The 12,180-nt window shown below is 37.9% G+C and overlaps 1 protein-coding gene across 1 annotated transcript in view; it reads right to left on the bottom strand.

Annotated features, from left to right (window-relative positions):
- Positions 1–12,180, bottom strand: part of LOC101887341 (uncharacterized) — a 465,336-nt gene that overhangs the window by 165,120 nt on the left and 288,036 nt on the right. Inside the window, exon 4 of the mRNA XM_059130821.1 lies at positions 10,774–10,951. Coding sequence (XP_058986804.1) covers positions 10,774–10,951 — 178 coding nt within the window. The remainder of the gene's footprint in view (positions 1–10,773; positions 10,952–12,180) is intronic.

Genomic DNA, 12,180 nt, shown 5'->3' on the forward strand with positions numbered 1-12,180 from the left:
CAGGCGGCGTCAAATCGGGCGAACGCGTTGGCCAGTCCAAATCACCACTTTTCGACATCAAACGGCCCGGAAACAAATTCTTCAGAAAATCGATTGTTATGCGACTTGTGTGCTGTGGAGCGCCGTCTTGTTGAAACCAGAACTGCCTCATACGCTTTCGACGAATAATTGGCATCACAAAATTGGTCATCATGTCGCGATAACGCTCCTGATTGATGGTAACAGCATGGCCATTTTCATTTTGGAAGAACAACGGCCCAATGACCGTTTTCGTGACTTTTTCGTCATGAAGAGGCACTTCTTGAATCTCCTGAGGATTTTCAGTGGCGTAAAAACGGCAATTTTGCTTATTTACGGTCCCATTCAATGTGAAGTGGGCTTCATGGGACATGATTATTTTGTTCCAAAATTGCTCGTCATCTTCGGCCATTTCGATGACTCTTTGGACCCATTCCAATCGACGAGGCTTGTCCGCAGGCAACATTCTTTGCGTCAATTGAATTATGTACGGGAACAAATGCAAATCAATGCGAATAATCCGTTGTAAAGTGGACCGAGCCATGCCCAACTGCTGAAAACGGCGTTTTTGGGATGTTCTTGGGAACCTCTCAACACTGGCACGTACGGCAGCGATATTCTCGGCCGATCGCCTTGGTCGACTTTTATATGGCCTCTTCGGATTGGAAAGAGCCTTACCAGTCGAAAATTTTTCGTATAAACGCTTAATGGTGTTCTTAGAAGCCGCACTTCTCACATTTTCCTTTTTCAATTGACTTCTTCTGTTGAATGTAAATTTCAACTATTTTAGAGCGCTCGCGTGGCGTGTATTGGTTCATGGTAAAAATCAGCTTGGACTGACGCTTCAAACGCGGTATGTCATTAAGCGATGTGACATCTCTGTCAAAAGTTATGGCGTTGCCAGATGGGTCCGTCGAATATGGGCAACCCTGTATTTGAAGTTCGTAATGGGATCTACAGTCTGTGATAGTAAATTGTCTATACAGGTCCAGGTCTTAGTATAGCTCCGATATAACGGTATTTTGATGATTTTAGCTACATTATTCACTGTTTAGTTCAAGTTTCGAATTTGAATATGTTAATGACTTATGACAAACAATGCCTATCCACATCGTATAGAACCCAATACAACGGCTATATTTGGGATTTTTAAAATTTTAACAGATTTTTTAAGGATTTTATTTTTTGAAAATTTCCCAATTCGTTCCAAATGGTGGTGGGTATTCAAAGTTCGACCCGGACGAACTTACTGCTTTTTAACCTGTTTTAATTAGAGCGGTCAATATATTCTGCTCTTTTCATTATTTTCTTCTTTTTTGATAAACATAGTTGTTACCCGCATAAGTTGCGGTTCAGTTTAAGATCTGCAAAAACCTTCTATCCATAGGAAACGTAAAATTAACTCCATAATGCCTTTAATTTGTTGTCTTAAAACCCATTTAAATTTCCTCCTCTTATTTTAACCTTGTAATTATTTCCTCTCATGTGCACTCAACACAAGACCATTCATTGCCACGCTCAAAATTCCCCTCATCCGAAGGCAAACCATATTTAAAACGAACACACACTCGTTCTCCAATTTTAATTCACATTCATTATTGCATATCTTCGGGGTTTACTTTTATAAAGTTCAATTAATGCACTTGATTGGCCACGAATCTCTTTTCAATTCTTAAATGTTAAAGATTAAAAGGTAATAACATGCTTGGCATATAAAGAGGCTAACGATAAGTGTCTTATGAATGGCTCTCCACTGCAACGTTGGGCGCCATTTGGATAGCATTAATGATGTTTTCCTCGGCAAATTGATTTGTTAATTCAATACATTACGATTCCAAGTGAACTCAATGAGCAGCTATCATATGTTGTGTGTTTTTCGTATTGTGATGATATGAGTAACATCATCATTATCGCCATCAACATCATCATCATCGTCGTCGTTATGCCACATTGTTAGTTTAATTTGTGGCATGTCTTCTTTTACATCCGTTTTTGTTTTTGTTTTCTTTTTTTTTTTTTTTTTTTTTTTTTTTTTTTTTTTGTAAGGAAATATTCTCGCCTCTTCGAAGAGGAAATGTTTGTGCCGCCGATGTTCTAGCAAATGCGAAACAAGAGATGAAAAGCAAGCAAAGTAAAGGAAATAAAGGAAGTAAATATTATGCTTGAATTCCTTTGCGCGAGAAATCAGACCGGAATGCATTCGCATATAAAACAGCAGTAAATTGCGATAAATCACTGAGGGTTTCATAAATATAAACAAGTGATGGGAAAGTACGAGACGGAGGAAGCGAAAATGGGAAAGCTACATGAATTTATATGGCATTGACGGTTTCGTATACAGTAAGAATTTCAATTTGATTGAGAGGAAATGTTGGTTTTTTTTTACACGAAGACCCTTCAAATTTACGGAATTTCAACTTAGCAAGGCCATAGAAATTTTGCAATAATACAGGGTTGCCCATATTCGACGGACCCATCTGGCCACGCCATAACTTTTGACAGAGATGTCACATCGCTTAATGACATACCGCCTTTGAAGCGTCAGTCCAAGCAGATTTTTACCATGAACCAATACACGCCACGCGAGCGCTCTGAAATAGTTGAAATTTACATTCAACAGAAGAAGTCAATTGTGAAAAAAGAAAATGTGAGAAGTGCGCCGTCTAAGAACACCATTAAGCGTTTATACGAAAAATTTTCGACTGGTAAGGTTCTTTCTAATCCGAAGAGGCCATATAAAAGTCGACCAAGGCGATCGGCCGAGAATATCGCTGCCGTACGAACCAGTGTTGAGAGGTCCTCAAGAACATGCCAAAAACGCCGTTCTCAGCAGTTGGACATGGCTCGGTCCACTTTACAACGGATTATTCGCATTGATTTGCATTTGTTCCCGTACAAAATTCAATTGACGCAAAGAATGTTGCCTGCGGGCAAGCCTCGTCGATTGGAATGGGCCCAAAGGTCCGTCGAATATGGGCAACCCTGTAGAAGTATAAGTACAATATATATGTAAAAGAATTGATCTTATATATTCTGCTTATAAATCAAGAACTGCTGGGCCGATTTTCACAATTTCCATCAATTCGGAATGGTCTCTTGCCACAAAACTATAAAATCTAAGAAAATCGCGGAAAAATATACCAATAAAAGTAAATATTTTTTGTCGATTTTTTTCAATTTTTGTCATATTTTTTATCGCATGCGATTTTTTCAATTTGGCTTACAATTTTGAATTGTAAATTTTCTAAATTTTTACACCCCCCAACACGACGTTTGAGGGTATTGCATACATAACGCAATTATCGTCTGATCCTCACGAAATTTTGCATGGGGGTAGGGTTAGGGTCAGAATAAAAGCCAATTGTTCTTAGGATGTATGTACATTTAGAGGCGCAAATGGACTAAAAATTTTTTTTTAAGAAGTCTAGCATTTTGGATGACCATTGGATTTTATTTAGCTGTAAAATAGACCACAACTTTCGTGTGGAATTGTTTTGAATACTTAACAACACTACGGAGTGCGTAAATATTGTCCAAATTCTATGGGTCAAAAAACTAAGGGTAATCTCTGGGCGGTGCTCTTTGATATTATTTCAAAAACGAAAATCTTCCAAAATGGATTTGGATATAAGAGGACTTCGGACATATTGTAGTGTTGTAGGGTATCACATGGTGGGCCCCGCACGACTATAGCCTTTGCTTACTTGTTTTTCTTTTGGGTTTTAAGTCCCTCTCATGGTTATTACGCACTCTACAAGAAAGACATTTGGTACCAGATGACGTATGAAGCTCATAAATATATTTAGGTCCGATACCAAATAGCCAATATTGGGGTTTAACAATTTCAAAAATCATAATAGAAGTCAAAATATATTTAAATAATCGAAGATTTGCTGAGGGTATACATATGTCGGCAAAATCGATTGATATTTTTATACTCTCCACCTTGGAAAGGAGGGTATATTAACTTTGTCATTCCGTTTGTAACATCCTTAAATATTCGTCGTAGACCCCATAAAGTATATTATATATTCATAATCAGCATAAAATTCTAAGGCGATTTAACGATGTCCGTCTGTCTGTCTGTCTGTCTGTTGAAATCACGATACAGCCCACATTATTTGACGTATAGCGATTTAGCAGAATTTAGCAGAGCAATTTGTATTGTGTCTAGGATGGTTGGTATTGAAAATGAGATATATCGGTCCACTTTCTGTTACAGTCCCCATATAACGGTACCTCCCGATATTCGGTATTTTATTTTTTTTTTTTGCTATATTTTTTCACGGATTTGTCTGAAAATTGGTATTTGTAGGTCATAACGGGTCCCTGTACGTGTGGCAAAACATTGCATGTATAGATCCATGTTTTGGTATAGCCCCCATATAAAGGTACCTCCCGATATTCGGTATTTTGATTATTTTTGCCACATTTTGTCACGGATTTGTCTAAAGATTGGTATTTGTTGGTCATAATGGTTTCCAGCTCCAGTGGCGAAACATTGCATCTATGGGTCCATGATTTGGTATAGCCCCCATATAACGGTACCTCCCAATATTCGGTATTTTGATGGTTTTTGCCACATTTTTTCACTGATTTGTCTAAAAATTGGTATTTGTGAGTCATAATGGGTCCTTGCTCATGTGGCGAAACATTGTATGTATGGGTCCACGGTTTGGTATAGCCCCCATATAACGGTATCTCCCGATATTCGGTAATTTGATAATTTTTGCCACATTTTTTTCACGTATTTGTCTGAAAATTTGGTAGTTGTAGATCATAATGGGTCCCAGTTCGTATGGCAAGTCATTGTAATTATAGGTCCACGGTTTGGTATGGCCCCCATATAACGGTATCTCCCCATATTCGGTAATTTGATGATTTTTGCCACATTTTTTTCACGTATTTGTCTGAAAATTGGTATTTGTAGGTCATAATGGGTTCTAGCTCCGGTGGCTAAACATTGCATGTATGGGTCCACGGTTTGGTATAGCCCCCATATAACGGTATCTCCCGATATTCGGTAATTTGATAATTTTTGCCACATTTTTTTCACGTATTTGTCGAAAATTGGTATTTGTAGGTCATAATGGGTTCTAGCTTTGTTGGCGAAACCTTGCATGTGTTGGTCCATGATTTGGTATAGCCCCCATATAGCGGTACCCTCCGATATTCGGTATTTTGATGGTTTTTGCCACATTTCTTCTAATGTTTCCTTTACCCGAAGGTGGAGGGTATTACAAGTTTGGCCCGACCGAACTTAATGTTCTTTTACTTGTTTTAATTCTTTTTTGGGAATTGGAAAGTCAATTTTTTATAGCCAATATAATGTTGTAGCGTATCAAATGTTCGTCTTTCCTTATTATTTCCATTTCCAGAGAGTGGGTAGTTCTTGTACAGCGTTTGTAATAAATTACAAAATTTTCCCAAGTGGCTGGCAAAGAAATACCCAAGAATTACGTACTTTAATATAAACTACTTATGTTTGCAAAGGAAATTTTCTCATTGCTCTTTCAACCATTTCTGTTCAGTCTTTTTTTTTCTCCTTTGGTGTTCAATGAAGCATTTATTTACTCGAGTATAAAGAAGGGGTTTTCCGAAGAAAAAAAAATTGAAGTTTATTAAATGAGTAACATAGTACGACAATTTCGCAAAAAAAAATAATTAATTATTTAACTAATTTAAGTGAATATTATTTATAAATTTGGGAATTTATGGACAAATATTTAATTTTGGTTTAGGTTGGCCAATTAAATGACTGCATGTCGTACAGAGAAGATGTATAATGTGCAATACCGATAACTTTGTTGGATCTCGTTGAATTTTTAAATATTTATGGCAGCTGATTTCTTAAACAAAATACCATGCCAGAAGACCAAAATTTTCATTAAAGAAATCAACTGTCAACCTATTCGATAATATCATCTGAACTCCAATACAAGATTATATTGTGGTGTTTTATTCAATATTACCAATAGCTTCTCAGTATTAGATGACCCCACTCTAAATAATGCCCTGCACTCGGTTCAAAGTATATAATAGGGTATGGAGATATACCACTACACCCGAAACTGCCTACATCTTCAAAACAATAAAACGAACCATGTTTATACAAGAGGAGTGGTCTTCTTGTCTCTGATAGACAATGAATAACGGCAAAAATGTTTAAGTTTTTATATCCTCCACCTTTTTTTATACCCTCCACCATACTATGGAGGGTATATTAATTTTGTAATTCCGTTTGTAACTCCTCGAAATACTCATGTCAGACCCAACAAAGTATATATATTCTTGATCAGCGTAAAATTCTAAGACGATTTAGCCATATCCGTCCGTCTGTCTGCGTATCTGTCTGTCCGTCTGTCTCTCTGTCTGTTGTACTCACGCTATATCTCGAACAAATTGAGATAGAAAGCTAAATTTTTGCAGACATGTATAGTCTGCCAGCAGACAGGTTAAGTTCGTAAATGGGCCATGTAGGTCCAAGTTATCGTATAGCCCCCATACAACGGTACCCGCCGATATACGGTATTTTGATGATTTTAGCGACATTATTTACCGGAATTGTTTCAAATTTGGCATTTGAATTTCGTAATGGATACTGCAGCCTAAGACAGAAAATAGGCTGTGCAAGTCCACGTCATCGTATAGCTCTCATATAACGGTACCTCCCCATATTCGGTATTTTGACGATTTGAGCGAAATTATTCACCGGAATTGTTTTAAATTTGGCATTTGAAGTTCGTAATGGATGCTACAGCCTGTGACAGAAAATTGTCTATGCAGGTCCACGTCTTCGTATAGGCCCAATATATCAGTACCTCCCTTTATTCGGTATTTCGACGATTTTAGGTACAATACTCACCGAAATTGTTTGAGATGTCGTATTTGAAGTTCGTAATGTTTGCTACAGCCTGTGACAGAAAATTGCCTTTGTAGGCCCACGTCTTCGTATAGCCCGCATATAGCGGTACCTCCCGATATTCGGTATTTTGACAATATTAGCGTCATTATTCACCGGAGTAGTTTCAAATTACGTATTAAGAGTTCGTAATGGGAACGACAGTGTGTGACACAAAATTTTTTTATGCAGGTCCAGGTCTTCGTATAGGCCCCATATATGTATCAGTACCCCCCTTTATTCGGTATTATTGACAATTTTAGGTACAATACTCACCGAAATTGTTTGAGATGTCGTATTCGAAGTTCGTAATGGATGCTACAGCCTGTGACAGAAAATTGTCTATGCAGGACCAGGTCTTCGTATAGCTCCGTTAGAAGAGAAGATGCTACATTATACCCGTTTATAATATGATAATGGCTTATAACTAACAATACCTATGTGGTCCACGTCATATAGACCCCAATGTAACGGCTACATTCGGTATTTTTAAGATTTTTGCAGAATTTTTAACGGATTTCATTTTTTGAAAATTTCGTTCCAAATTTTATTCAAAGTTCGGTTCGGCCGAACTTAGTGTTTTTTTACTTGTTTTTTCATAAGAAGGACCTTTTGTCTTTTATATAAGAAGCCCATCTAGCCTTCTATTGGATTGTTCCATTTGATCTTCTATACAGGAAAACCTCTGTGTTTTCTTATTATTAGTACCACGTGATTTTCTATTAATGCAGATTGCAATTTATTGAAGAAGACCACACAGCCTTTTTGCAAAAGGACCACCAGGATTTTATAGAAGATAAATCGTGAATTTCTCATATAAGAGAGCCCTTTGACATTCCACAAAGAAACACCAACATTTTCCTATTTACTTGGTCTCCTTTATAAGAAAGATACCTGGTCCTCTACAAAGTGGCGCAAAAATAATCCTCACTAATGTCCCTAATGTCAGTTCTGCTTTGACATTTTTGTACTAAACACATGCGAAATATAAGTTAAGAAACAATGTTATGCTCCAGAAAGCGGAATATTGATGACTATTTATTTGACCAATAATCGGTCGGAGAATTTGGCACAACGTGAATTTCGTCGCAGCCGTCCAACGGCTACTGACGAAACACCGCGACGTTTAGCCGCTCGACTCGAAGAGACTGGCACAACAAAAAATGCTGCCAGGCGTGGCAGACCCCGGAATATCCGTTCTGCAGATAATATAGCTGCTGTAGCCGAGGATGTCATGGAAGCGCCGTCGACATCGACCAGACGTCGTGCCAAGTATTCGTATTAGTTCAAGGTCTTTACCGCTAATTTTGGTAGAAGATTCGAAGATGTTTTCAGATGATGCATCAGCTGTTAGCTGCTGACCGCCAATCGTGTCTAACATACGCTCAAGCCATCCTTAATCACCATAAAGAAGAGAATGATTTTTTATCAAAAATAATCATGAGTGATGAGACCCATTTCCATCCTAGCAGGTACATAAAAAAGCAAAATGTACCCTTCTGGGGCACTGAAAATCCGCGTGTAACCCTCGAAGTGTCATTGCAATCGCTTAAAGTCACTTTATGGTGTGCTGTTTTCGCTGGAGAAGTCGTTGGGCTTTTTTCTTTTGAAGACGTCGCGGGCCAAACGGTTACTGTGAATCGTGAGCGCTACAAAGCAATGATGAACTACTTTTTTTTTATCGCAACTTGATAAGTTGGGATTGCAAAACATGTGGTTCCGACAGGACGCTGCAATGTCACACACTACACATGTCATACTTAAGAATGCATTTCCCGGGCGCCTAATCTCCCGTTTTAGCGATTTGCACTGGCCAGCAAGATCGCCTGATTTGACCGCACGAGACTTCTACGTGCAAAAAGGCTATCTCCTGGTCTTCAAAGCCTTCTGTTAGAAGACAAATTTGCCTTTTATTCCGGAATATCATGCCATGGACCACAAAGTCCTCCATTAAATAACACAGTTTTCTATACAAGAGAATGTTCACTATGATATGGAAAATATATTAAATTTGTTATTCTGTTTGTAACTCCTCGAAATGACCTCATCCGCCCGTCCGTCTGTCTGTGGAAATTATTTTATCTTACGAAATTGGACATATAGTTCCACGATTCGCGATCTCAGTTATTTATATGATTATACCTATATTTTTTTAGTGAAATTTTCTATCATAGGCTTTAATATCCATTAAAAACTTCAATACCAAATTTGAAACAATTCCGGTGAATAATGTCGCTAAAATCATCAGAATATCGAAAGACGTGGACCTGCAAAAATAATTTTCTGTCTCAGGCTGTAGTATCCATTACGAACTTTAAATTCCAAATTTGAATAATTCCGTTGTAGTATAAATTTCAAACTTCAAATATTAAATGTAAAAGACCGAATATCGGAAGGCAGTTATGTGGGGGCTATACCAAAACGTGGACCATTTTCAATACCAAAAGTCCCGCAGACATAATATACATTTGAGTAAAATTTTATCAACCAACTTCATTTCGTTCGTAAGCTAGAGGGATTTCCACAGATGGACGGACATCGCAAAATCGAGGGTATATTAAATTGCCATTACGTTTGTAACACCTCTTAATGTTCGTCATAGACCCCATAAAGAATATCTATGTTTATGATAAGCATACAAATCTAAGCCGGTATAAAAATGTCCTGTCTGTCTGTTAAAATCACGATACAGCCCACATTATTTGACGTAGAACCTAAAACTTTGACACAGCAGTTTGTATTCTGTATCGGTCCACGTTTTGGGATAGCCCCCACATATTGATATTCGGTATATTGATGGCTTTAGCCACATTTTCCACCAATTTGTCTAAAAATTAGTATTTGGCCGGCGGAACATTGTATATACAGGTCCATGTTTTCGTATAGCTCCCACATAAGGACACGTCCCGATTTCATTCATGTATTTTCATGATTTTTGCCACATTTTCCACAGATTTGTCCAATAAATGGTATTTTTTGTTTGTAGTGGGTTCCAGCTTCGGCGATAGAACATTTTCGTATAGCCCCATATAACGGTACTCTCGATATTCGGTATTTTTGATGATTGGACCGATGTAGACCGATATTCGGTATTTTGATAATCCTAGTCACATTTACCCACGAAATTATGTCAAATTTGGTATTTAAGATTTGCAATAGTTTACCATCTTTGTCAATGTCCATCAATTTGTTTATAGAGGCGCAGGTTTCGGTAAGGTCCCCATATAACGGCTCCAACCACTCGTGATTGTTTTTTCGAAAACTCTAACAGGAGTTGGTAGTTTAAAGTGGAACACGTTTGAATACTTTTGAATATTTTTTTCCTTACCTAATCCTGGAGGGTCTTAGAAGTTCGGCCCGGTCGAACTTAATGTCCCTTTATATGTTAATATTATACTTTTCTGTGGAGAGGCCATTTGGAGAGAATTGCCCAAATCGGTCTAGCCTTTCTAGAGTTATAAGCAACATCCCTTTCTGTTATATAAAAATAGACTATACCAAGTTTCGGTTCCGCATTCCCCTTTCCAGAGCCACTCATTGGCCAAAATAATTTGTCCCCCCAAAACATATACCCTTACAATTCACCCTCTGCTTATCATAATTCCAAGCCCTATTAAGAACAACACAATTCTTTGAGGCTGTTGTTTTTTTGTCATCCCTTTTTTTTGCCTACAAAAGATATTTTTGTATGTGCGGATTAAATGAAAACATTTGCATAATTAAAAGAGTTAAGTTGCACAGTCTGGCATCGCAGCGACCGCAAAAAATTTTGCCTTTCTTGGGAAAAATATACAATTTAACCACAAAAAAGGAAAAAATAAAAACAGCTGCAACAACAACAACAAGTCACTTACTTGAAATGATACGTGCCGTTCTCGTAGCCAAAAAACGGCACAGTATAGGTCAACATCCAAATATTGCCGCCACCGCAGTCATAGTAGGGCTTGGACCAGCGGCCATCCTCATACTTCACCGCCAACGTGTCGTCCTCGATGCGCTCCTCCTCCGTTTTGTTGGAATACAAATGAAAGGCTGTAAGAAAACCAAACAAAAAAACGGAAAAAAATTATTCAATTGTCGAGAATATTGTTTTTAATTATATGGCAGACAATAAAGCCAACCCCCCCCTTCTGTTTTGTTTTTCTTCAAAGTTCAAGGTTTCCTTTGTACAAAAATTGATAATTAAAACAAGTCAAAAAAGTAGTAAGTTCGGCCAGGCCGAACTTTGAATACCCTCCACCATTTGGAACGAATTTTTAAATTCTCAGAAAAAAAATAATAATAATAAAATCCGTTAAAAAATTTTGTTAAAATCTTAAAAATAGCGAATATAGTCGTAATATTACCGGATACAGGGAGGTACTGATATATGGGGCCTATACAAAGACCTGGACCTGTATGGACAATTGTCTGTTAATTCCGGTGAATAATGATGCGTAAATCATCAAAATACCGAACATTGAGAGCTACCGTTATGTGGGGGCCATACGAAGACGTGGACCCGCACAGACAATTTTCTGTCAGAGGCTGTAGTATTCAGTACGAACTTCAAATGCCAAATATAAAACAATTCTGGTGAAAAATATCGCTAAAATCATCAAAATACCGAATATTGGGAGGTACCTTTGCATGGGGGCCATAGGAAGACGTGGACCTGCACAGACAATTTTCTGTTTTAGGCTGTAGTATTTGTTTCGAACTTAAAATACTAAATTTGAAACAATTCCGGTGAACAATGTCGCTAAAATCATCAAAATACCGAACATTGGGAGCTACCGTTATGTGGGGGCCATACGAAGACGTGGACCCGCACAGACAATTTTCTGTCAGAGGCTGTAGCATCCATTACGAATTTCAAATACCAGATTTGAAACAATTCCGGTGAAAAATATCGCTAAAATAATCAAAATACCGAATATTGGGAGGTGCCTTTATATTGAGGCTATACGGAGACATTGACCTGCAGAGACAATTTTCTGTCTTAGGCTGTAGTATTTGTTGCGAACTTCAAATACTAAATTTGAAACAATTGCGGTGAATAATGTCGCTAAAATCAACAAAATACCGAATATCGGGAGGTACCCCTGTATGGGGGCCATACGAAGACGTGGACCTGCATAGACAATCTCCTGGCATAGGCCGTAGCATCCATTACCAATTTTAAATACCAAATTTGAAACAATTCCGATGAATAATGTCGCTAAGATCATCATAATACCGACTATCGGAAGGTACCGTTACATGGAGGCTATACGAAGACG

This window comes from Musca domestica, unplaced genomic scaffold, assembly GCF_030504385.1.
Source record: "Musca domestica strain aabys unplaced genomic scaffold, Musca_domestica.polishedcontigs.V.1.1 8, whole genome shotgun sequence".
Lineage (NCBI taxonomy): Eukaryota > Metazoa > Arthropoda > Insecta > Diptera > Muscidae > Musca > Musca domestica.